At 37.2% G+C, this 26,382-nt stretch overlaps 1 protein-coding gene across 5 annotated transcripts in view; it reads right to left on the reverse strand.

Moving 5' to 3' along the window:
* The window catches only part of vps50 (VPS50 subunit of EARP/GARPII complex), a 207,510-nt gene that overhangs the window by 173,995 nt on the left and 7,133 nt on the right, over positions 1 to 26,382 (reverse strand). For all 5 annotated transcript variants that reach the window (XM_083523569.1, XM_083523567.1, XM_083523570.1 and 2 more), the window contains exons 3-5: positions 16,783 to 16,905; positions 14,479 to 14,550; positions 4,622 to 4,675 (exon numbers count right to left, since the gene is read on the reverse strand). In XM_083523569.1, the coding sequence (XP_083379695.1) occupies positions 4,622 to 4,675; positions 14,479 to 14,550; positions 16,783 to 16,905 (249 nt within the window). The remainder of the gene's footprint in view (positions 1 to 4,621; positions 4,676 to 14,478; positions 14,551 to 16,782; positions 16,906 to 26,382) is intronic.

Here is a 26,382-nt window from a genome sequence, read left to right on the forward strand (position 1 = left end):
GAGAAAAGTCATTACTCATAATCACACGCTCCAGTGGTCATGATCAGACACAGCAACCCTCAGTATGCAGGTCTTTCCATATGGACTTATGGATATATATATATATATATATATATATATATATATATATATATTATATATATATATATATATATATATTTATTAGAGCTGTAACAGTACATGTATTTGTACCAAACTGTTTCGATGCAGAGCTTTCGGTTTGGTGCACGTGTACGAATGCAATTCTTTTTAGGTGCGGAAGAGTTCCCTCACGAACGTGTTAAATGATAAACTGCGAGTTTGTTTAATTTCTGCCTCAAACATTTTATTAAACTATAAAACATACACAACAATCCAGGAGTATAAAAAGAAAACTACAGTCAGCGCAGTGTCACTGTTTCTACTCACTCTGTACTGGAAATACGATTTATGGTGCACTGTAAAACTCGCTGTTGAATTTTGTTTTGCGCATGCATTTTACTACATTCTAACAATACGGATGAATTTGCGCTGGTTGTCCAGCTTCAAGAACTTTTCTCAAAAGGAGAAAATCCTGACACTTCAGTATATCGAGGAGTGAATGAATGAGGGACAGATGGAAGGAATGAAGACATTTGTTAAAGTCTGCTGAAATAGAAACAGTTACGTAGGATCATTTATAAGGAAATGTTATATTAAATGTAACACACATATACATATCTGTGTTAATCAAATGAGGTCTAAGAAATGTAAACGTTCATAAAAAAATTTTTTATTTAATTTTATCAATTTACTTTATGCCAATTTAATTGATTACTAAATTTAACCAATATAATAAAAAAAGTGCATAAATTATATTATTATATTTGTATAAAATATTATACAAAAAAATATTTTATAGATTATTTAGCCAAGCAGGCATCTTATATAAAAAGTTTTAAAAATTTTACTTCACTTTTACACATTTTTATAATAATAATCAAAATATATTTATATATATTTACTTACATTTTATTTATAGATAGATAGATAGATAGATAGATAGATAGATAGATAGATAGATAGATAGATAGATAGATAGATAGATAGATAGATAGATAGATAGATAGATATGTGTATGTATGTATAAATATTTATATATATATAGCTAGCTCTGATCCTTGGCAAACATATGATATGGGTATGAAGAGGAATAATATTTAAAGCTTTGCCAGTTGTATTTCCATACAATATTTCCATACAACTTCTCAAAGATGTGCAAAACCACTCATCCTCATCCAGCCAATTTCAGTAAATCTACTTATCCGTCTGTAGGAGGCACATAAAAAAAAAAAAAAAAAAAAAGATTAATTCCTTTCACTCCAGGTCAGAATCCACAAATCCACAGGGCATAGTTTCCTGATCAAAGCCTGGCCAGTGTGGCTATTCAAAAGTCCCAAGGAAAAAAAAAAAAACCCAGGGTAATCCAGTGTGGGATGAGGGGGAGGACCGGGTGCGTAAGGAGAGCTAATGTAGCTCCTCGACTCTTTCTTCTCACACCACTTTAATAGCAAAGTGAATGAAAATCTTTCCCCGACATCAAAACACCCTCATTAGCAGGTTTGTCAGTGGCACCGTCTGTGAATCCTAATAAACAAGCTAACATTTCCACAAACATCATTTCATTATTACAGCTGGAAGAGGGAACATTATTTTATTTTTTTAAGAGGTAAGATATCATGTGAAACAAAACCCATGCAAAACCCGATAGGAAGAACTAATGACTCGAAAGGAGCATCCAGTGTGTCGTCGTAACAATTGCAGTAACAATGCCACTATCTGCATCTGGATTCGTTTAGTGCTCCAGAGATTTGCAGCTGGACGCAGATCTTAAGACAAGCCGAGTAGGCTTTTATTGTCATTCGGATACAGTACAACGAAACAACATTCCCCCAGGACCATGAAATGTGATCAATAATAATAATAGCAAAAAGATTTTTAAATACATTTATTTATAGTATCATCATCATCATCATCATTCGAGGTGCATGAAGAGCACCATATTATATTGATTAATTACAGTGCCTTGCGAAAGTATTCGGCCCCCTTGAACTTTGCGACCTTTTGCCACATTTCAGGCTTCAAACATAAAAGAAATAAAACTGTAATTTTTGTGAAGAATCAACAACAAGTGGGACACAATCATGAAGTGGAACGAAATTTATTGGATATTTCAAACTTTTTTAACAAATAAAAAACTGAAAAATTGGGCGTGCAAAATTATTCATCCCCCCCTTACTTTCAGTGCAGCAAACTCTCTCCAGAAGTTCAGTGAGGATCTCTGAATGATCCAATGTTGACCTAAATGACTAATGATGATAAATAGAATCCACCTGTGTGTAATCAAGTCTCCATATAAATGCACCTGCACTGTGATAGTCTCAGAGGTCCGTTTAAAGCGCAGAGAGCATCATGAAGAACAAGGAACACACCAGGCAGGTCCGAGATACTGTTGTGGAGAAGTTTAAAGCCGGATTTGGATACAAAAAGATTTCCCAAGCTTTAAACATCCCAAGGAGCACTGTGCAAGCGATAATATTGAAATGGAAGGAGTATCAGACCACTGCAAATCTACCAAGACCTGGCCGTCCCTCTTAACTTTCAGCTCATACAAAGAGAAGACTGATCAGAGATGCAGCCAAGAGGCCCATGATCACTCTGGGTGAACTGCAGAGATCTACAGCTGAGGTGGGAGACTCTGTCCATAGGACAACAATCAGTCTTATACTGCACAAATCTGGCCTTTATGGAAGAGTGGCAAGAAGAAAGCCATTTCTTAAAGATATCCTTAAAAAGTGTCGTTTAAAGTTTGCCACAAGCCACCTGGGAGACACACCAAACATGTGGAAGAAGGTGCTCTGGTCAGATGAAACCAAAATCGAACTTTTTGGCAACAATGCAAAACGTTAAGTTTGGCGTAAAAGCAACACAGCTCATCACCCTGAACACACCATCCCCACTCTGAAACATGGTGGTGGCAGCATCATGGTTTGGGCCTGCTTTTCTTCAGCAGGGACAGGGAAGATGGTTAAAATTGATGGGAAGATGGATGGAGCCAAATACAGGACCATTCTGGAAGAAAACCTGATGGAGTCTGCAAAAGACCTGAGACTGGGACGGAGATTTGTCTTCCAACAAGACAATGATCCAAAACATAAAGCAAAATCTACAATGGAATGGTTCACAAATAAACATATCCAGGTGTTAGAATGGCCAAGTCAAAGTCCAGACCTGAATCCAATCGAGAATCTGTGGAAAGAACTGAAAACTGCTGTTCACAAATGCTCTCCATCCAACCTCACTGAGCTCGAGCTGTTTTGCAAGGAGAAATGGGCAAAAATTTCAGTCTCTCGATGTGCAAAACTGATAGAGACATACCCCAAGCGACTTACAGCTGTAATCGCAGCAAAAGGTGCCGCTACAAAGTATTAACTTAAGGGGGCTGAATAATTTTGCACGCCCAATTTTTCAGTTTTTAATTTGTAAAAAAAGTTTGAAATATCCAATACATTTCGTTCCACTTTATGATTGTGTCCCACTTGTTGTTGATTCTTCACAAAAAATTACAGTTTGATATCTTTATGTTTGAAGCCTGAAATGTGGCAAAAGGTTGCAAAGTTCAAGGGGGCCGAATACTTTCGCAAGGCACTGTATATAATTATATTCACGAATGAATCTATTCATATTTATTCCATTTGGAGTACAGTACAATTTTACATGGATTGTTATGCTTGTTTGATTTTTCTTTTTTATGTAGTATCTTTAAAAAAAAAACGGCCGATTAATCGGTTATCGGCGAGTATGATCCATACATACGGTATCGGTAAAATCCACTATAGATATACTGACTGCCAATCATCATTATTATTAATGTCTACCTCTGACCACTACCCTCCCCCACCCCAACTCCACCTTTTTAAATAAAATTAATAAATACACAAACCAGTGACAAATGAGCAGGGGAGGGTTAAGGGCCTTGCACAAGGGCCCAGCAATGGCAGTTTGTCGGTGGTGAGATTTGAACTTGTGACTTTCCGTTTCAGAATATAGACTCTTTTATTATGTTTTTCTAAAAAAGCAAAAGTCATTGATGGACCGTAGAATCGATCGCAAGCAAAAATGTCAAAGGTCAAAATGGCAGTAAAAAAGGGAGGTGGTACCTCAGTGGTTAAGGCATTGGACTTTTGAAATTTCACCACCAACAAGCTGCTACTGCTGGGCCCTTGAGCAAGACCCTTGACCCTCCCCTGCTCGGTTGTAAGTCACTCTGGATAAGGGCGACTGCCAAATGCCATAAATGTAAAATGAAATTCACGTATAAATCTTTTCAAAGCAATTGAAAACCAACTAAAAAGCAAAAAAAACAAACAAAAATAAACTCATAAATTATAGTTTTATAATGTGACTAGTGTCACTATTTTGTGTAAGCAGCATTGTTATCCATCACTGCTTTAATCCTCCTGGCCATAAAACTCACCATGATGCCATTAAATTCCCATTTCTGATCCTTAAAATAGTGTTACCTTTGTCTTATTATAACAGCAGATTGGGACCAAACGTGGAATGAAATGTTCAAAAAGCACATCTCCAGAAGTGATCTTACCTTAACATAGGACGGCTGTTTCTCTAAAATGAGGTCCGCAACTTTTTTGGAAACCTATATGAGCAGAAAATAGGAAAAGTCAACATGGTGTCCAAACACATGATGAAATACATAAAAAAGCATCTTGCATTTTTGACATGAGGACCATTCGGCTACTCATCCATTCATTCATTCATTCATTTATTCATTTGTTTAAATCAAGCAGGCTTTAATTCGCTTGGAACCGGACTAACAGCGAGTTGCGGATTATTTTAACATTGGCGGGAATCCGCAGCGGGACCGAATATTCAGGAATGTTGGAAATAACATTTTATGTTATACCTATGTTTTCACTAGGAAATTTAATAAAAATGTTTAAAACACATTATTGTATTAAAGTGACAGGTCCCCTGGTGGTCTAGTGGTTAGGATGTGGCGCTCTTACCGCTGGGGCCCGGGTTCGATCAGGGAACCAACCCCAGCCACTCTCAGTGCCGGTCCCAAGCCCGGATAAATGGGGAGGGTTGCGTTAGGAAGGGCATCCAGCGTAAAAACATGCGCCAAATCAAACATGCGGATGATCCGCTGTGGCGACCCCTAACGGGAGAAGCCGAAAAGAATGTTATTGTATTAAAGTGACAATGTCTAGATGAATTCACTAAGCTACCATAGGGGCTGCTTCCAAATTTCGCAGTTCAACAAATCAATGTTCCCGCAGAACCAAGGTGCAAGCATAAATTACCAACCGAGAAACACGACTACGCAGAACTACACAAACCTCAAATCTAACAACATATAGCAATATTTAGTGCAAAAGAAAAACTACAACGTAAGAAGAGACTGTAAACACGTGACGCTGTGGCACGATTGTCAGTATACAAATAATACTGTACACGTTACCACGAAGTTCTAGCAGCAATTTTGCTTACAAAAAAAACATTTATGCTTATTTGCTAAAAATGTTTATGCTATTTATAGATTTGTGTCTATTAATTTATGTAATTTGCTAATCACCTTTGTATTTATTCATTCATTCATTAATTTATGAATACAAATGATATTAATGAATATCATTCACGGTTTTTCTTTATGAAAAGACTCTCTGACCTAGAGTAAACCTAGAGCATCTCACATGGCATACATAATGATGTTCACAATGGGAAATTTGATCAAACATGGCATACTATCACCCTACTAATGTACTACAACTTTTCTTTTCTTTCCTTTTCGAATTCTCAGCAGCTCCATGTATCAAAGTTTCCATGTTGAAATGAAAAAAGGGGTGGGATTCAGGAGGTAAAGTTATATATGTGATTCATTCCATCCCACCATGACAGTACATGAAGCATAGTATGTATTAGCAGCGTTACATTGGCCAGCTGAAAGTTAATTATATACTTATTTAATAATAGTTCAAACGGACTTACACTGATAGAGACACAGATTTTTTTTATTATTAAAGAAAAACAAAAGCTATGTGAGCTCAAACCTCCTCTGCTGGAGGTCTCACTTTGACTTTTTTATGTGTAAGAAAAAAAAATTACGTATTTTTGACTTGAAGCTCCTATTTAAAACATGTAAAGGTTGCCAGGTCTGAAACAATCTTATAAATAAATATCTGATGTCTCACCCATACCCCTACCTGTAAGCCTGTAAAAATACATACACCCTATTTTGTCTCTCTAGGTGTCTATTCTTCTGCTGCACTTAAGAAATCACCTATAGCATTTAAATACATGTATAGTGCATATAGTAAATCATTTTATACCACAGAACTGGAACATTCATGGTTGGTCAGATTCTATTGAATTTGTTTTCAACAGATTGAGAGACAGATGTCTGAGAGAGACATATAAAAGAGATAAAAAAAAAACTTAAGCCAGGGGTCTCCGACATCTATATATGTATATAAAACGCGTTTGTATAATCAGAGTAGCAAAAACGTAAAAAGTATTCATTTTATGCTTACGACAGTTCCAGTTATAATATTATGACAGTAATTTTATTAACGCGCAACTAAAGCAACTAAAATTTCTGTTTGACCGTTTTTAGAAAAAATATTAATAAATAAATATAAAAGAGGCCAAATCAAAACTTTCAACGTGACACGCGTTTATTAACAACGTCCTAATAATAAACTCCTGCGAAAAATACATTTTAATCACTAAACATTTGTTTTACTGATGCACAAAGTCTCAAATCAAGCACCAAAATCCGCCATCCAAAGGGGGAGAGAAAAAAAAAAAGAATGATCCTTTTTTTACATTGAAAATGTTCCAGACATGGCGATTCTAGGAATCAGGTTTTAATGGATATCAGTACGAGCCCGTGGTTAGTGTCCGTCCAGTGAAGGGGACACGTTATTCGGAAAAAATAAACCCTCTTCCAAACCCTGTCTGATGAAGTACGGGTAATAAAGTTTCGCTTGAATGGATGGTGTGAACAGGAAGGCAGGATGTCCTGTGGAAGTGTAAATCGTTGACAGGCTCACACACAAAGCGTGAGTAAGTGATGAGCCTGGTGGGGAACGGGGCTCGGGAGTGCTGGTGCTTTACAGACGACAGACTGGTAGAAGATGAAGCATGTCAGGACAGATAACAGCACACACACCTCACACAGAGTGAAAGGAAAGTGAGTAATACTGGGTAGAGTAGCTGTGTGTAATAAAGAGAGACAGAAATAGACTGAACTCAGGCCAAGGAACGAAGACAATAATTTAAGTTTGGAGGCAAAATGGTGTGAATCAGTTATTACCTGTAAACTAATAAAAGCTGATTTAATTAAACGCAAACCTGTGACAAAAGCTCGTCGCATCATTCGTGCTTGCATAGTCATTTGTCACAGACGAATCTAAGTGTATAACAGTAGGGAAAGTGTAGCAGAATTAATCCTTAAACTAAGCTTGAGAAAATAGGATTAATGTCAGCCTCCGGTTCCAGAGGGCCACCGCATTACCACGTTAACATCCTGCCTCGTTTCATACACCTGATATAATCCAGACGCTAATTAGCACTGAGGAATTACTGAGCTTGTGAGAGAAAGAGGGACAGACGCACAAAACTACATAATTACCACAGCACGAACACAAATCCAGAAAAACAACAAGTCAGTAACTCTAATGCAAGTAAACTTTATGAAAAGGACTAAAACTTTTACCTTAGGACAAAAGCATTTCTTTGCGGCATCACATAGTATATGTGATAGCTTTAAGGTTGCAAAGGGGTGGAAAATGTACGCAGAAACTTTATATGAGGACTTCATCTGGGGAATTTTTGAAATCTAACAAGTTGAAAACTTTTCAAGAATTAATGGTAATTTACAGGAATTTATGAGAATTGATGGAAATTCATTAGGAATTTCAGGAAATTTAAATAAACTGTATTTAAAAAAAAAAAAACCATACTAATCTTATGCTCAGGTGTCCACAAACTTTAGTGTATATTGTAATGTGTTAATGTAGAGAATCTGAGTGTTAGTTGTATAAGGTGTGACTATATAAACAATAATGTAGAAGAACGAGTGTATTAACGGAGTAAACATGTAAATTTGGCAATCCGAAAAACAGCACTGCATTTCCAGCTGCTGTTATAGAAAAGTAAATCAACGCCTCCAGACGAATCAGAAGAAGGAATGAACCGTCGCTGTGGTACACAGGGATAAGCAGAGGACCATCTTTTAGTTTTTACTTTTTTAATCTTCTTTGCATCTTAAAATCAGCTGCTTCAATAAGTAAGCCGGAGTAATTAGAAGCAAATTAAACGCAGCACCTATTCGGGTCTCTGGGCTGGCTAGCTCATGTCTTATACTTTAATAAAGATTAAATAATATAGAAATAAATCGTAACTTTTCCCTCAGTGTACACGTGCCGTCTTAAGGGCATCCTGGACAATATGAGGCTACGTCCACATGACATGTCCGAAAACGCTTACGTTCCTGTACGAGCAAAGTGTAAGACGCCTCGAACCGCGTCATTTCCGCTTGTCGTTCTTTTACTTTTCGGCTCTTCGAAATGTCACGTCAAATGTCAAGAGAAGGGCCGTCACGTGACTAAAAAATGCGTCATCGCTTCCGAAAAAAGCCTTCGTTCTCACAGTCCACGACATGACGCGTTTTCAAATTTGTCTGCTTTGGAGAGCGTTTTCGAAAATCAACATTTTTCGTCGAATATGTTGCGCAATTTGGATTAAATTTGCTTAAAAGCAGTTACTCGGTACAGACGTAGAGCTCCGAAACAAGAATCTTGTTTATAAAGGCTTAGAGATTATAAAAAAAGAAAAAATAATGAAGGTTGTTGAATACATAGGGAAATGTATTAAGCCGTCTTGGTGTGGACAGATGGCGTTTTTTAAACGAAAACGTATTAGTGTGGACATGGCCTGAGTAACGATTCAGAGATGCCCATTAGGCTGTTCAACACTGATAGCTAATGACAAATTTATTTATTTCCCCCCTTTACTGCAGACTGGATTCGAATAAAAGAATGGAGAGAAAACAGCGAGGGGTGAGGAAAAGATTCATATAGAGGCCCGTGTCCGCCACATAAAAAAAATTGCATAAATTGCTCACAATTCCTAGTCTTTTTCTCGCAAATGCAACTTTATTTCTAGAATGGCATGTTATCAAACTGAGCATCTGATCCACGGAGAGAACTCGGTCTAACAATCAGCTCTGGAGGAGACGACATGATTACAAGTGGATGCACCAAAAATGTTTGATGTTTATGAGAAATAAAGTCAGAACTGGGAGAAAAAAAAGTCAGAATTACTAAAAAAAAAAAACACGAGATTGCGGAAAAAAAAGTCGGATTAGGCAAAAAAAAATGTATGTGCCGGAAACGAGCTTCCATAGGATTTAAGCCAAAGAAAACGACGCAATGTTTCCATAGTTTGGGATCGTTTCAAACTAAAACACAAAAAAAAATTGTGAACTTTTTTACATTTATATTTAGATTTTTTTTTTTTTTTAGTTATATATTTGTATTTGCATTTTGATGTAATATGCCAATTAAATCGCAGGTCCGTGAGGAGAGGGCGTAGCTGAATGAAACGCACGGTAAAAAAGCTCACTTTCAGGTGAGAAAAGAAGAGAGAAAATAGGTAAAATCAGGGTTTTAAAACACTAAAAACACACAAAAAAGAAAAAGAAAATAAAGCATTTTACAAGGCGGGAAATGCGTACATCCTGGCAGCGTCCCAACCTACCGTACGGCATATACACTGCTTTGCCTGCCGCACGAAACCTATAATATTTGTACTATTTTTTCGTCCATTGTGGTGATGGACAGGTTGATGGACGAAGTCAGACAGAAGTCTCCATGGACTATGATGTTTGTGAACGCTATTGTGATTTGTGGTGAGAGTAGGGAGCAGGTTGAGAGGGAGGGCAGTGGAGTGGTCCAAATGCAGGGAAAAGGTGTGGTGAAGGAGGATGAGTTTAGGTACCTGGGGTCAACAGTGCAAAGTAATGGAGAGTGTGTTAGAGAAGTGAAGAAAGGAGTGCAGGCAGAGTGGAGTGGGTGGAGAAGAGTAATAGCAGGAGTGATTTGTGATAGAAGGGTAGCACATGTAGGACGTTTTGAAGACAAGGTGAGGGAGGTGCGATTGAGATGGTTTGGACATGTGCAGAGGAGGGACATGGGCTATATTGATAGAAGAATGCTAAAGGAGGAGACACCAGAAAGGAGTAAACGAAGAAGACCAAGGAGGAGGTTTATGGATGTGGTGAGGGAAGACATGCAGGTAGTTGGTTGAAAAGAGGCAGATTTAAAGGACAGGGAAGTATGGAGACGGATGATCCGCTGTGGCGACCCCTAATGGGAGAAGCCGAAAGAAGAAGTAGTAGTTTCGAATAGGATCCAGCGACAGCGACATGCCAAAAATGAACAGGTGAGGATCTGAGAGATGGGTAGAGCCCAGAAAAGCAATTAGTGTAGTAATGAACGACTGTCAGGGAACTGTCATTCGTCATCAAGCCTCTCATTCTTCATCATTCAATCCTCTCAGTGAAGAATCATTTGAATTCTTGTAGAACTTTCTCACAGGGAAAAAAAAGCCCTCTGTCCTGAGGACTGGTCCATGTTATATAAAATAAACACGTCCTTACAGGGATCATCGCCATATCAACATTTACACATGTTTTACATTCTCTTTATGTAAAGTGTCTGCCATACAAGTTCCTGTTTAAGTGCTTACTGCTAAAACAGATCCATTCAGCTAAAGCTTCCAACAGTGTGATGTAGTTTGAAGTTTGGAAAATTGAGAATCAGTATATTAAATTTAACACAATCCATCCCCCCACCCCCCAAAAAAAAAAAACAACCTCAAACCAACAAAATCATCTAGAATCATGAGAATTTCAATCACCCGAATAAATACAAAAATAAAAAAAAACGCCTCAGGAAGACGGATAGCAAAGATAAAGGGTTAAAAAAAATCTAAGAATAAAAAAATGCTGAAAAGTAAACAGCTCGTCCTTATCTTCTAAAGTGCTTTCTGCACCGCTCCGACTTCCAGGCATGTGTGATTCCCCGAATCATCCTGAATCAACAGCAAAGCCTTCTTTGTTTTACACATGAAGCATAAGCACATATACACACACACACACACACACACACACACACACACACACACACACACACACACACACACACAGCCTAGAAAATGACAATCTGTTCGGTTCAACACTCACAAAATAACACAAGCGATAGCATGATGCATGTGTCAAAGTTAACCTGTGCAGTGTGTACAAGAGTGTGTACATGTTAGAGATGCGAATGTCAAAAAGAAACAAAAAACGACTGAACAAAAACTGACAAATATGTCTGCAAATGTAGAATGGAAAAAAGCTCCAAGACTTTGCTGCCCCCAAGTGGCACAAGGAGTAAAATAAAAAAAGGAGTACAGTTCATTGTAGGGCTGAAGTTATGATCATTTCGATATAATTACGATATTGTATTAGATCATGTGACAGTATGCGTTTTTGATAAATCATGTTTCTATGAATGAATGTCCTTTGAAATGCCAGCAACAATGTATTTGTGTGTATGTGTATGTATGTGTGTAATTGAGAATTGTATGAGAAATATATATATATATATATATAGAATATGTTAAAAACGATACATTGCAATACAAATGCCAACTTGCATCTGATGCTTACTTTCTTAAAACCGATGCATCACATCGTTAACATTTATGACAACACACAATATATATATATTATACACACACACACACACACACACACACACACACACACACACACACACACACACACACACACACACACAGAGTATATCATAAAAAAAATATTCGATAATCATACATTTTCGTCTAATATTTATATAATTCTTCACCACTATATAAAGCTAAGCTGTAGCCTATAGGGATAGTTTTAGCAAGATAATCAAAGATAAAAATGGACTCACTCAAAGAAACCTAAATAAAACAATACAACAGAGAGATATTATGGAATATGTAAAATAGAAGGCAGCATAACCAAAAACATTTGAAATATGTAAAGTTTGCCTCCATGCATGAAACAACATATAAAACTCCACAGACCAAAACTAAGGGCTGAACCAGGGACCATGAACTTGGGTTTACATTAGAGAGATATGAGAGTAAATTACATTGAGCGATATTTTTGCGGCTGCATTTTTGAAGCTTCAGTAACACTGAAATATTGTGTGGAATTGGTTTAAATATACATCAAACCGGATAAGGTCATTTGAAAACCGCACATATGTAGCCTTCAGCAGAACTGCACACTCAACCATTCTGCTGAAATGGCAAGAAAAGGCCAAAATATGAGATAAAATGAAATAATAGCGTGATTGTCTGCATTCCAAGGAGAAAGTGCAGAAAGCCCTGCAGTAGAAATGCGCTGTGTCACATATGTGCAAGTGGGAAACGGGGAGAAAAAAAAAAAAAAGCAGGCATCAGCTGCTCAGGCACAATTGAAGGCAGTTCAAAAATCATTGCAAATATTTACTTTGTTTTTAGATCTTAACATCCTTCTTTCATACCAAATTTTATTATAATATTAAACATATTTTGCTAACAGTAAACTAAGTATTGACTTTATTTTGCCTTGATAAATACTATTATTAGAGGTCAACAGATCCATGCCTATAGTTTTTCCGGGTTGCATTATACAGTACGAGAGCGGCCTCTAGAGGCGAATCACTGATGCCACGTGCTGTTTATTTAAAATTTTACTTTATTTATTTCATTTAGCAAATTTGTATGATTCAGTAAGTTTTTTTTATTTTTGTAATAAAGTACAGTACTATTTTACATGGAGTGTCATGTTAGTTTTTTTAATCCAGTGTCCGTTTTAAAAACCATCGTTTGATTAATCGATTATCGGCAGTTACGATCCAATCCAGCTATCGTTAAAATCCACTTGGCCGACCTCTAACAATTATACCATTCTAATCATAAACTGGGTTTCACTACAAATTATACGATTATATTTAGGGATCACGAACTCTTCTATTGAAGTAGTATTTAAAGTCCTCTCCAGAAAGTATAAGGACACCAAGGCCAATTCTGTTGCTAGTTTAAAGGCATTAATTTCAAAATCTATGAATTTATAGCAAAAGGTGTTAAGCACCAGTGTTGGGCAGTAACGTACCGGTAACGCGTTACTTTTTACATTAACTTCGTTACCGTTACCGTATGGTGCGTTACCCGTTTCACTTTAGTTGAGCATAAAGACAAAAACTTTTAAGTCAAATGTAAGCTGTGTCTTTCTGGTTCGAAGCTCGTATCTACTGCGATAAACAGCAACTTCAATCTGTTGAAGCTGCTCCAGGACCTCCATGCCTGAGGAGCTAGTAGCTAGAAGCTAACCCGGTGTTCTGTTGTACATTGTTGATAGTTTTCATACTTCAGCTGTGAAAGGAACATTTTTAAGAGCTCAACACAACAGCAGAAGCCACTTTAGTTTTTGATTGTAAAAATTATTCAGCTTGTTTTGTTATTTATTTCAGAAATCCTTGTAATATATTCAGTTTGTGCAGGTCTGACTTTAATAAAATAGTGTTTAAAAATTACTTTGTGTTTAAGTCAGTTTTGTGTTTGTATAGATCATAACGCATAAAAGGGCATTAATGGAAACATTAAAGAAGGTTATTTAAAAAAGTAACTAAAAAGTTACTTTTAACAATAACGTGTTTTTTGGTGTAATTAATCAACAAAGTAACGGAGTTACTTTTTGAATGAAGTAACGAGTAACTGTAACTAGTTACTATTTTTTAGTAACGAGCACAACACTGTTAAGCACCTTAGAACATTGCACTATACATATTTATGTGATTGGAAGTATGTCTTATGAATGTGACTCATAAGACTTTTGTTTGGCCAGGTCTGGCATGTTATGTTGTTTAAACCAATTGTACCAGTGGTGCGTGAGTGGAGGGCGGAGCCTGACGGAACGAGTGGTAAGAAACACCTGTAGCGCCAGTGTAAAAACAAAAGAAAATAAAGAAAGCTCTGCTTGGTGAACTACTGCCTGTCTATCTTCTTCCAGAGTTCGGTACCAGTGGGATTTGTTACACCAATCAATAGTTCTGCTTGTATCTTTGTTTGTGTCCTGGGTTTTACCTGTAGAGAGTGTACTAGTCATTAAAAAGTATAAACCAACATAAACACCAGAGAGCCATCTATGGGAGACAAGCAAGTCATTTTCAGGCTGAAAAATAAGAGGAGCAAAATCGACCTGAGTTATTGCACGATCACTACGTCCATTTAAAATGAAAAAAGAAAGGAACCACTATATAAACACTGTATAAGACCCCGAACAAGAGAACAGCAACGGTTGAGAAGAAACATACTGAGAGCTATGTATGTAAAATGGTGTACATTTACACTTACAGCTGCTTGCTGTCTCTTCAGTTTATCTCTGTATTCTTCAAGATCCTGCAGGTTCAGGTCTGGGGGAAGTTTCTGCAATCACACACACCCAAACACACAAAAAATATGTATACTCAATCAGGGATGCAATTAACAGTTTTAAGGGGGGTATGCAAGACAGAATTTTGGGCCCCCATATATAATATAAAATAATATTATATATATATATATATATATATATATATATATATATATATATATATATATACACATACATACATATAACTTAAACTTTCTTTTCGGCTTCTCCCGTTAGGGGTCGCCACAGCGGATCCTCCGCACGTTTGATTTGGCACATGTTTCACGCTGGATGCCCTTCCTAACGCAACCCTCCCCAATTTATCCGGGCTTGGGACCGGCACTAAGAGTGGCTGGGGATGGTTCCCTGACCGGGAATCGAACCCGGGTCGCAGCGGTGGGAGCGCTGCATCTTAACCACTAGACCACCAGGGGACCGTACATACATACATATACAATGTTATTATTAATAATAAAGTGAATATAGTTTAATTTTATTTACAGGGAATTTATTTTATTTCACCACAGTGTTATTATTTAAAATATATGTGTGTATGTACAATAAAAAAAAAAAAAAAACTAATTGGAAAAGTTTCAGTTGATGATTGGGGGGCCCCCTAGCACCCCCCCTAACGGCGCCCTTGTACTCAATTAGCACAAATAAATACACACTCATTTTGATTTCTTCTTTAAAACATCAGGAGAACTGATTCATGTCAGTCCACACAGGCCACTCGGGAGCTTGTTCAGTCTAGAGGTCAACCGATATGGGTTTTCCTCCGGCCGATATTTCGAAATCGGGGCAGCCGATGGCTGATATATTTTTCCGGTTCACCGGTTTTCATTCTTTTTTTTTTTTTTGTCCCCATCATCAAACATAATTAATTAATAAGTAGTGAATAGAAACCTGCTTAAATTAAACATATATTAAACAACACAAGCCTTTCCAATTAGTGCACTTTTTGCGGCTTTTGGTTCCCATGCCTACCAGTAGCCTAAACTACAGCTGGTTGAAGACTCACTAACAATCTTCTTCTTCTTCTCTCGTCTTCTCCCATTAGGGGTTGCCACAGCGGATCATCTGTCTCCATACCCCTCTGTCCTCTACATCTGCCTCTTTCAACCCAACTACTTGAATGTCTTTCTTCACCACATCCATAAACCTCCTTCTTGGTCTTTATCTTTTCCTCCTTCCTGGTGGAAATACGTCCATTTGCAACTGTGTTTCCTGTGTTTTATGAGTTATGACCATGCAATTTTCAATTGTTTGCTTATTTTTTCTCCACTTTCTCTTTATGCAGCGTGCCAAAACTCAAAATGAATCGTGTGGTTTGCATTTCCGGTGCCTTGCACTGAAAGCTGTTAATCAAGTGTCATAATATTGGGTGTGTTCGTATTGGGAAGTGACATCACTCGCAGTCGACGGCCAAAGAGGGAAAATTGCCAGTAATAGACGATTTTGTGGAAGACATTATGATGCTCGTGCAGGTAGTTGATGACAGTTCATTCTCTAATTGGATTAAGGTAAATACAGTTTTCATAAATGTATACGCAACATAATCTGAGTTGAGTCTTGTGACAAAAATGACAAGAACATTACAGCCATAATAAATCAGAGTACTTTGGATACTTAAATACATTTGAAGGCAAATACTTTTGTACTTATACTCAAGTATACACCTTTCCTTTTTCTGGAGTCATTTTTTACCAAGCGTATCTCTACTTTAACTACATGGTTTGTGCACTTGGGGTCTGTCCATAAATGGCATAAATGAAAATGTTGAGTGAAGAAAGTAAAAAGAGCAATCATCAAAATACTGTCTAGATTCAAATCCACCTTTCGCCTGAGCTTTTCAAAACAAGATCACCTAGGAAAAATGCCTACATTTGCATTCTAGAAATTTTGATGATGCAATGCTTTATGCATTGATCCTGAATTAGAGCAATAATGTGGAACATTTTCCCACATATATTAAGATCAGGGCAGGAGGAAGACCAATTGCTTTCCACCCCACCTGGTTTTGCAATGCATACGATCCCAAATCTAATGAGCTTTTACACCCACGATAAACGCACAATCCATCAATCCTGGACTTGGGCGCCGCTTTGCGTGGGTCACAGAAACGTCCTTTCGGGCTTCTTGCTTCGTGCTTCCTGCGCGGACGATTTTTCCAGATTATGGAATAGCCAGTGGCCTGAGAAAAGTGTGCATCTGTAATGCGATCCACAGAGTTCATGTAAACGCACCTCAAGCTCGTACCGCACCATGTCGGGGGAGTCGTTCGAGAAGTAGACCTGCTCTATGCTGTCGATGATCTCCTGCTCAGCCTGAGGGTCAATAGGCTGCTCCCTCAGCTCCCTCAACTCCTCCTGAGAGACAAAGAGAAGTGAAAGAGAAGTAAATGAACACAGATCAACCAATGCTTATTCGGAGTCAGCGCTATTTTCTTGGGCACGTGACCGTGGGAGAAAACACATTTCCCTTCAAATAAGCGATCCGGCGCATTCTTTTTTTTTTTTTTTAGACCGCCGCTAAGTACTTAATACTGCCACCCTGAGGGGAAACGCCTCCTAGATCTTAATAAAGGATTAACACAGGCACGTCAATATCAGTAGAAAAACACAAGCGAAAACACGGCTTTGCAGACTTTGAAGAATGATGCTGGGAAGCAGAACTACATGATGCAACTCTGGTTTAAAAAAAAAAAAAATTGAGGTGAAAAGAGCATAAGACAAATAGTGTCAGCTGCCTCCCGCTCTCTAGTTTACCCTGTTCAGTTTTTACAGAATCTATAGGTGTAGATTCAGTAGGAGATTGCCTGAAATCTATTCATCATGTAGGGGAAAAGAGACTTTTCACAGACTTTCAGAGATTAAAATTTTACCCCTCCGGTCTTGATGGGTGAATCGACAATATGTTTTGTTAATAATATTCCAAAACCATTAGGTTTAAATATTGGAAAGAGAACTAGACTGATTATAGACTGAGAAGAAGAAAGAGAGCACGAGAGAGTCTGTGCCACATCTCTACTAATAAGAAAGCTGTTGGTGTTAATTGCTGGTGCCATTTTTATTTATTTTTTTTATTACATTCCTTGTAACATTTTCTTTTCCAGTTCATCAAATGTATCTTATAGATCGGTAATTTATCAAATGCACCACATTCACCCTGATCGCCACCTACATTACACATAAAATCATCCGTTTAGCTCTTAATGGTATACAGGAAATGTCTACTAGAGATTGAACTGGAACTATACGTGTGTTCAACAGTTTAAACGTGCACAAAAAAAAGTTGGGACGGGGCAACAAAGGTCTGAGGAAAAAGTTTTCAAACTTTATTGGAACTGGGGTTGTAATAGCAGGGTTTAAGATGTAAGCTGGTGTACACTGTCCCAAATGGCTTGAGACAAATTCCTGTGGGACATGTTCCAGACTACTAAGTAATTGCTGGGTAACGAGGCATACTGGTGGCACAGGCCAAGGAGCAGAAGAAGGCAGTTGTGATAAATGTGGTAATCCCAGCTGACTCTAACATTAGGAAGAAAGAAGGAGCTGTAAAAACAACTGGAAAAGATGCTAAAGGTAAAGTCCAAAGTGTTCCCTGGAGTAATAGGGGCTGTGACCTCTAAACTGGGAGAGTGGCTCCAGTACAGGAAAAACTCCATGTACAACATCTGCAAAGTTCAAAGAACAGTCAAAATACTGCACTGAAACCTTAAAACTCCAAGGCTGGTCTGTACAGATGTTATCCGTAAGCCAAATGGTTGCAAATTGATATCAGTCGAAAAGTCAGCAGATGGGACCCTAAAGAAGGCACCGGATATTTTAAGTGGATAAAAGCTGGTTTCCTTTTTTTAACCTGGTCAGTACTTTTTGTAAATCAGTTTTCTCTTGGACATGAGACAAATGTACCTCAAATTCTACCTCAGAGAAATTCATCTATCTTCGGCTGTTTAATAAACATCGTTTATTATCGATTTCGTGGGCATCACCAAACCCAAATCAGCTGACAGATGCACTTTGGTTCACTATGGTGAACCAAATCCAGGTTGGAATCCTACCTCATGATCCACCATGACCCTGACAAAAGAAAATGAATAAACAGTAAACCAATGAAAATGTGGCCTTTTTTCATCTTGTCTCCAGACATTTTTTGATTTTCTGCTGTGAATCGGTCACATTCGGTTGCATTTATGTATATTTTTGTTCAGTCTATGTATTTTTTAATTTACTGATTAAAGGGTTTCGTTACTGGTTATTTTGTTCCCCAAAACATCTCCGGGTTACAAATGTTAACGAGCCGTCTAAGTTCTCTTTTATCTTTATTTCCAATCTGCCATCGACTCTTGGTGAACAGATGCTTTCTGTTTTAAGTCATTAGACACCTTAATGAGACAACTGAATAAAAATTATATTAATTAGAGCCAAATGGCAAAATGGCACAATGGATTAAATAAAATTAAATAAATGAAAATTAAATGAATGAAATCTAATTAAATAGTTTACATTTGTTAGACCCAAAAATAACAAATAAAGATGTGTAGATATATATATAATTTATTTATTATTATTATTTTCTAAAGCAGTTTTTAAATAAGATTCCTGCTTGGGTAAAATAAAAATAAAATAGAAAAAATTAAAATAGACCAAATCAAGGGAATGTAATACACTTTATTAAATTGATTAAACTGATCGGCGCAAATAAAATGTATTCAATAGAATTTAATTAACGAGAAAATTCAATTTGTTTTAATCAATTTAGTTTGTTTGTTAGACCCCGTTTTGGGTAATACAGATGTGTTTATAATTTTGTATATATATATATATATATATATATATATATATATATATATATATATATATATATATATATATATATATATATATATATATAAATAATTTATCTATCTATCTATCTATCTATCTATCTATCTATCTATCTATCTATCTATCTAGATAGATAGATAGATAGATAGATAGATAGATATATCTGTGTGTGTGTGTGTGTGTGTGTGTGTGTGTGTGTGTGTGTGTGTGTGTGTGTGTGTGTGTGTGTGTGTGTGTGTTTTGCATTTAATATGTAATTTTCAAAAAGTTATGCTCTACATAACTGTTCTACTTATTTCAGCAGACTTCAAAAAATTTCTTCTTTCCTTTCATCCTTCATTAAATTCATTCCCTTGATATATGGAATTGTCAGGATTTTCTCCTTTTAAGAGAAATTCTTGAAGCTGGACATAAAACGCTAAAGAATCCATAACATTAGACTATTGGCATCGTTTTTTAAAAAATGTGCTTAAAATGTGTGAGGCGGAGAGTAAACACACTTGGGGTATGCCGCTTAATATGTTAATGAGGGAACTCAGATTATAGCTATGTTCCACAGGTAAAAAGGATAGCGTTGGGTACACATGTGCACCGAACAGAAAGCCCTGTATAAGAAATAGTTCAGCACGAATACATACATACAATACATCCTGTTACACCACCTGTAAAGGCAGATTTCTGCTTTTTAAGAAGCACCTCATTTGGAAAACAGGAATATTTTTCACTCAAACTGCTGACGATGCAAACCTTTGCTTTCGACTGCATTTACTTTTAACAAGTGAAACCATATATTACATTGGCAGGGGACGATATGGACACAAGGGTAATTGAAGCCCTCAGAGTTTAAGAGTACAAGAGGTTAGGGTTGTAGTAACTGTTCCCAGGCTATAAAAAGGTTTGACTGATCAGCCCGTTTATAGATTTTGACTGGTGTTTACTAGCGCTCACTGACTCCTCGTGGTTTTCCCAGTAATCTGAGTGCAGCTGAAGGTACAAATTGTTGATAGGTAAAAAGACGGGAACAATATAAAACAGGAAGCCTGTCAGAAACAACGACGGCAGAAGGTGAACCGGCACAATGCAAGATGACGGATAACGCATTTATTTATTAGGGAAGATGAAATATAAAAAAATGTTGGAGGCAGTACAGAAAGTTCAGAAATTCGTTTAGAAAAGAGTGATGTGTATTAAAATAAGCTCAATTACTGATGAAAAAGAGGCACAAGTCTTTGTCAATCGCAGACAATGTCAGGGACATTTTTAAACCTAAGCTAAAAAAAAAAAAAAGAAATAGGGGTGGGGAAAAAAAAACCCTCATGAAGAACATCAGTCAAACTGCAATCTCAGAAATTTGGGGTCTCAGCCAAGAGGCATCAAGCCATCTTTACTTGTTCAAATTAGGGTTGTCAAATATTTAATTGCGGTTAATCACATGATTGTCATGAGTTAATTCGTGACTACTCGCAAGTTAATCGCACTTTTTTTTTATCTGTTCTAAAAGTACTTCAAATTCATACTTTTCAAGTTTTTAGTAATCTAATCAACTTGGACAAATATTGATGCTTTATGCAAATTTATGTTGATTATTAGTGAAAACATCCTCAACACATAGCACGAAAACAAAATAATAATGTAAATGTTTAAAGTAATTATGGGAATTTAAATTACGTAAATCATCAGGATACCAAACGGAACTTTGCCATGTTTCCACACAGACAGTTATAATTTCCGGATGTGTTGCATCGTGGCAGATTTTGGTGTTGATTTGAGACTTGGCAAATCAGCGAATCAAATGTTAATGATTAAAAATATATATTTTTTTTAATTTTGCTTTTTTTCATATCTGAGTAATGAATGGACGTAGTGAATAAATTGTTAGAAGGTTTTATATTTACTTATTTGTAACAAAAATGATCAAAACTGTGACTTGCAGCAGTCTTGGCATTATATATCGTTATTAATCCAAAAATAATACAATGAACAATTGTAACAAAGTTACAATATTTGTGATGTAGGTCTACTGGCCAACACAAATCCCTTACACGCGTGATATTCCACACGTGAAAGTTGCATACACACACACACACATTTTCATAAAGGACTCAACTTCATGGACTACTACCGAGTCTTACTTTTGCACATGCACGTCGTTCACGTTTGAAAATCCAAAATCTGTTCTCTCAACAGAAACCATTTGCGGCCCCAACTGTTCCATCACAAGGTTTTCTTTCAGAATATCCAAACCCTGGCCGTCTGCAAACCGTTCTGGATGAGAGGCTCTGCCAAACGCACAACTTTTATTTATTAAAGTATGCTGAAATGAGAAGAACCTTTAAGTCGATAATATCTTTAGAGAATTAAATACACACAATTATAAACACATCTGTATTACCCAAAACAGGGTCTAACAAACAAACTAAATTGATTAAAACAAATGTAATTTTCCTCGTTAATTCAATTTTATTGAATAAATTTAATTTGCGCCGATCAGTTTAATCAATTTAATAAAGTGTATTGCATTCGCTTGATTTGTTCTATTTAATTTTTTTATATTTTATTTTTATTTTACCCAAGCAGGAATCTTATTTAAAAACTGCTTTAGAAAATAATAATAATAAAAAATAAATTATTATTTATATATATATATAGTGAGGAAAATAAGTATTTGAACACCCTGCTATTTTGCAAGTTCTCCCACCAATCATGGAGGGGTCTAAAATTGTCATCGTAGGTGCATGTCCACTGTGAGAGACATAATCTAAAAAAAAAAAAATCCAGAAATCACAATATATGATTTTTTAACTATTTATTTGTATGATACAGCTGCAAATAAGTAAATTTGAACACCTGTCTATCAGCTAGAATTCTGACCCTCAAAGACCTGTTAGTCTGCCTTTAAAATGTCCACTTCTACTACATTTATTATCCTAAATTAGATGCACCTGTTTGAGGTCGTTAGCTGCATAAAGACACCTGTCCACCCCATACAATCAGTAAGAATCCAACTACTAACATGGCCAAAACCAAAGAGCTGTCCAAAGACACTAGAGACAAAATTGTACACCTCCACAAGGCTGGAAAGGGCTACGGGGAAATTGCCAAGCAGCTTGGTGAAAAAAGGTCCACTGTTGGAGCAATCATTAGAAAATGGAAGAAGCTAAACATGACTGTCAATCGCCCTCGGACTGGGGCTCCATGCAAGATCTCACCTCGTGGGGTTTCAATGATCCTAAGGAAGGTGAGAAATCAGCCCAGAACTACACGGTAGGAGCTGGTCAATGACCTGAAAAGAGCTGGGACCACCGTTTCCAAGGTTAGGTAATACACTAAGACGTCATGGTTTGAAATCATGCATGGCACGGAAGTTTCCCCTGCTTAAACCAGCACATGTCCAGGTACGTCTTAAGTTTGCCAATGACCATTTGGATGATCCAGAGGAGTCATGGGAGAAAGTCATGTGGTCAGATGAGACCAAAATAGAACTTTTGGGTCATAATTCCACTAAACGTGTTTGGAGGAAGAAGAATGATGAGTACCATCCCAAGAACACAATCCCTACTGTGAAGCATGGGGGTGGTAGCATCATGCTTTGGGGGTGTTTTTCTGCACATGGGACAGGGCGACTGCACTGTATTAAGGAGAGGATGACCGGGGCCATGTATTGCGAGATTTTGGGGAACAACCTCCTTCCCTCAGTTAGAGCATTGAAGATAGGTCGAGGCTGGGTCTTCCAACATGACAATGACCCGAAGCACACAGCCAGGATAACCAAGGAGTGGCTCTGTAAGAAGCATATCAAGGTTCTGGCGTGGCCTAGCCAGTCTCCAGACCTAAACCCAATAGAGAATCTTTGGAGGAAGCTCAAACTCCGGTGTTTCTCAGCGACAGGCCAGAAACCTGACTGATCTAGAGAAGATCTGTGTGGAGGAGTGGTCCAAAATCCCTCCTGCAGTGTGTGCAAACCTGGTGAAAAACTACAGGAAACGTTTAACCTCTGTAATTGCAAACAAAGGCTACTGTATCAAATATTAACATTGACTTTCTCAGGTGTTCAAATACTTATTTGCAGCTGTATCATACAAATAAATAGTTACAAAATCATATATTGTGATTTCTGGATTTTTTTTTTAGATTATGTCTCTCACAGTGGACATGCACCTACGATGACAATTTCAGACCCCTCCATGATTTCTAAGTGGGAGAACTTGCAAAATAGCAGGGTGTTCAAATACTTATTTTCCTCACTGTATATACACACACACACACACAAAATACAATAGACAGACTTTTTTTTTTTATTTTTTTTTTAAATACTTTATTGATCCCCTAGGGAAATTATTATTTATTTGTTTATCCCAGCAATGTAAGGGCGCTAGGGTCATAGTGCAGGGTCAGCCATGTTACAGCACCCCTGGAGCTTTAAGGGCCTTGCTCAAGGACCCCAAGAGTGGCAGCCTGGCAATACTGGGGCTTGAACCCCCTGCCCTTCCATTCAGTAACCCAGAGTTTTAACCACTGAGCTCAAACCTCCCAATATAATATAATAACAGCACAAACATCTAGTGTCATGCCTTAAAATATCATCATCATACACTATGTCAAGTCAAGAAGCTTTTATTGTCATTTCTACCATATATATCTGACACAGTACACGGTGAAAACGAGACAACGGTCCTCTTGAACCCTGGTGCTACAACACACAACATAAAGCTACTGTATACTGATTACACAGTACTGTGCAATATAAAGGAAACACAGTGCAAAAATAGCAGTAGCAGCAGGCGAGAGGTGCAAAAAAACAGCATGTAAACAGTGTAATGTGATTAAATATAAATAATAAATAAATGGTGGTGGAATGGATTGAGGGGAGTAATGAGTGTGTGTTGAGTTCAGGTTGTACAGTTCAGTAACACATAGTTGAGTGAGTTTTAGTTCAGGGTAATGACATGTTCATGGGTAATGACATTATGAATTGTCATGACGTGCAAAATACAGCACATGGGGAATGGATTCTGATTCAGTCTTTTCGACTTCACCGCATCGTGCGTACAGGAGAGAAAAGGAGATTTTGGGTTTCATGCGTTTCTATGTGGGAGTGAATGAGTCATCGCTCCGAAAGAGAACGTGAGGAATACGCAAAGAAAGAGCAGTGACGTGTAAAACCGTCAAATGATTGACTTTATGGCATCACATAAAAAAAAACACCCCCCCACACGCACACACCCAGCTGCATTTAATAAGATGATATTCGTATCGAGTTGTTTGTTTGAAAGAAGAAAAAAATAAAAGGTGGAAGAGTCAAGTTTTCCCTCATCGGGAGAGGTTTACGAGGCCTCGCCTTAAATTTTCCTTCCGAATGCAGAGGTGCAAATTCAAGCGTGAAGCCTCGTAGATAAACAACGCTGCCTTTTTGGCTGTGAATATCTCACGTCTCTCTGTTTTCAATGCACAGAGGAATAAACGTTGATTTGCGCGTGAAAGGCACCGTCACGTCCGTGAAAAGAGCCGAGCCTATGCTGTTCAACTCGAGTGCTTTTAAACACAGCTGGTCCAAAAGAATAACAAATAAATAAATAAAAAATTACAGATTGTGTTCAGTTGCATTTAAAAGAACAATAATGAAGTATGTTGAGATGAGAAGTGGGGGGGGGGGGGGGGGAGCCAACGTGCTGAAAGAAAGAAAGAGAGAAAGAGAGAAAGAGAGAGAGAGAGAGAGAGATAGAGAGATAGAGAGATAGAGAGATAGATAGATAGATAGATAGATAGATAGATAGATAGATAGATAGATAGATAGATAGATAGATAGATAGATAGATAGATAGATAGATAGATAGATAGATAGATAGATAGAGCCAAGCTGAATTCAGAGCTCCCATGTTTTATCAGAAGGTCATAAAGAGGATGCTGTTTATTGTATGGAATAACTGAGTTATTGCAAATCCAAATAAAAAGGCAAAAATGCAAAGCCATTTTAGAAAAGCAACTATACACAGGATCTAAAATGCAATTATTTTTCTCATAAAATATTATTCATTTAAAAGTTTACGGTATTAAACTAGGTGGACAAATCGTGCACACAGAACTACAGTGCCACCTGCCGGCCAAGTAAGAAAAACTGCAAAAAAAAAAAAAAAAGCAGTGCAGGAATGAAATTATGATGTTTAAAATACCGATATGGTGATAAATTATGTCACAAAACACAATTTTTTTTTAACAATTCTACTTTACTTTTAAACACTGCTTTTTAAAGTTACAGTCTCATTTTGTGAGGTCATTTCGGGCACTTGATAGTTGGTTGCTGGAACTGTTGCGTTATACAGTACGAGAGCGGCCTCTAGAGGCGAATCGCTGACACCACGTTCTGTTTATTTGAAGTGTCCTTTTTTTTTTTGGTTTTGTTTCGTTTTTGCAAATTAGAACAATTATATGAACCACTGAGCCTTCAGGGTCCGAAATCAAAACCCGGAATGCAGCATTTAGTAGAACTACACAAAACGATATGAAGAACACACATCACTCAGGAAAATGTTCTCACTCCCTCAAGGCCAAGGAAATAAGGAGGAGCTTTTTTTTTTTTTTACAAGGACTGAGGCCTACACTTATAACGCTCACTACCGGAACCTGCTTTTTTTGCACAACATTTACTAAGTCTTGCACAATGCACATTATTAGATAATAATCAAAGAAGTCACATTCGTTCTGGAAAGTGAAAGTAAACACTTTATTCTGTTTCTACTTTTAGGTTGATTTCTATTATTAATTCACTTTTACTGCACATAGAATAGGGTGTGAACTGCACAACACTGTCAGCAGACTATAACAATGTTACATTTATCAAGATTATATATGTCTAAAGCACAAATAAAGGGAACTGATAAAGTAGCACAGTCAGTATTCAAAAATACTTAACAGTAATGACAAGGCATGAGAAAGAAGCTTCCTGTGTTTTGAGCGTATTGTAACAGATTTCTTTATGACCATGAGCATACTTGGTATTGCGCAATCACAAGTGCGATT

This window comes from Silurus aristotelis (assembly GCF_946808225.1).
Source record: "Silurus aristotelis genome assembly, chromosome: 21".
NCBI classification, from domain to species: domain Eukaryota; kingdom Metazoa; phylum Chordata; class Actinopteri; order Siluriformes; family Siluridae; genus Silurus; species Silurus aristotelis.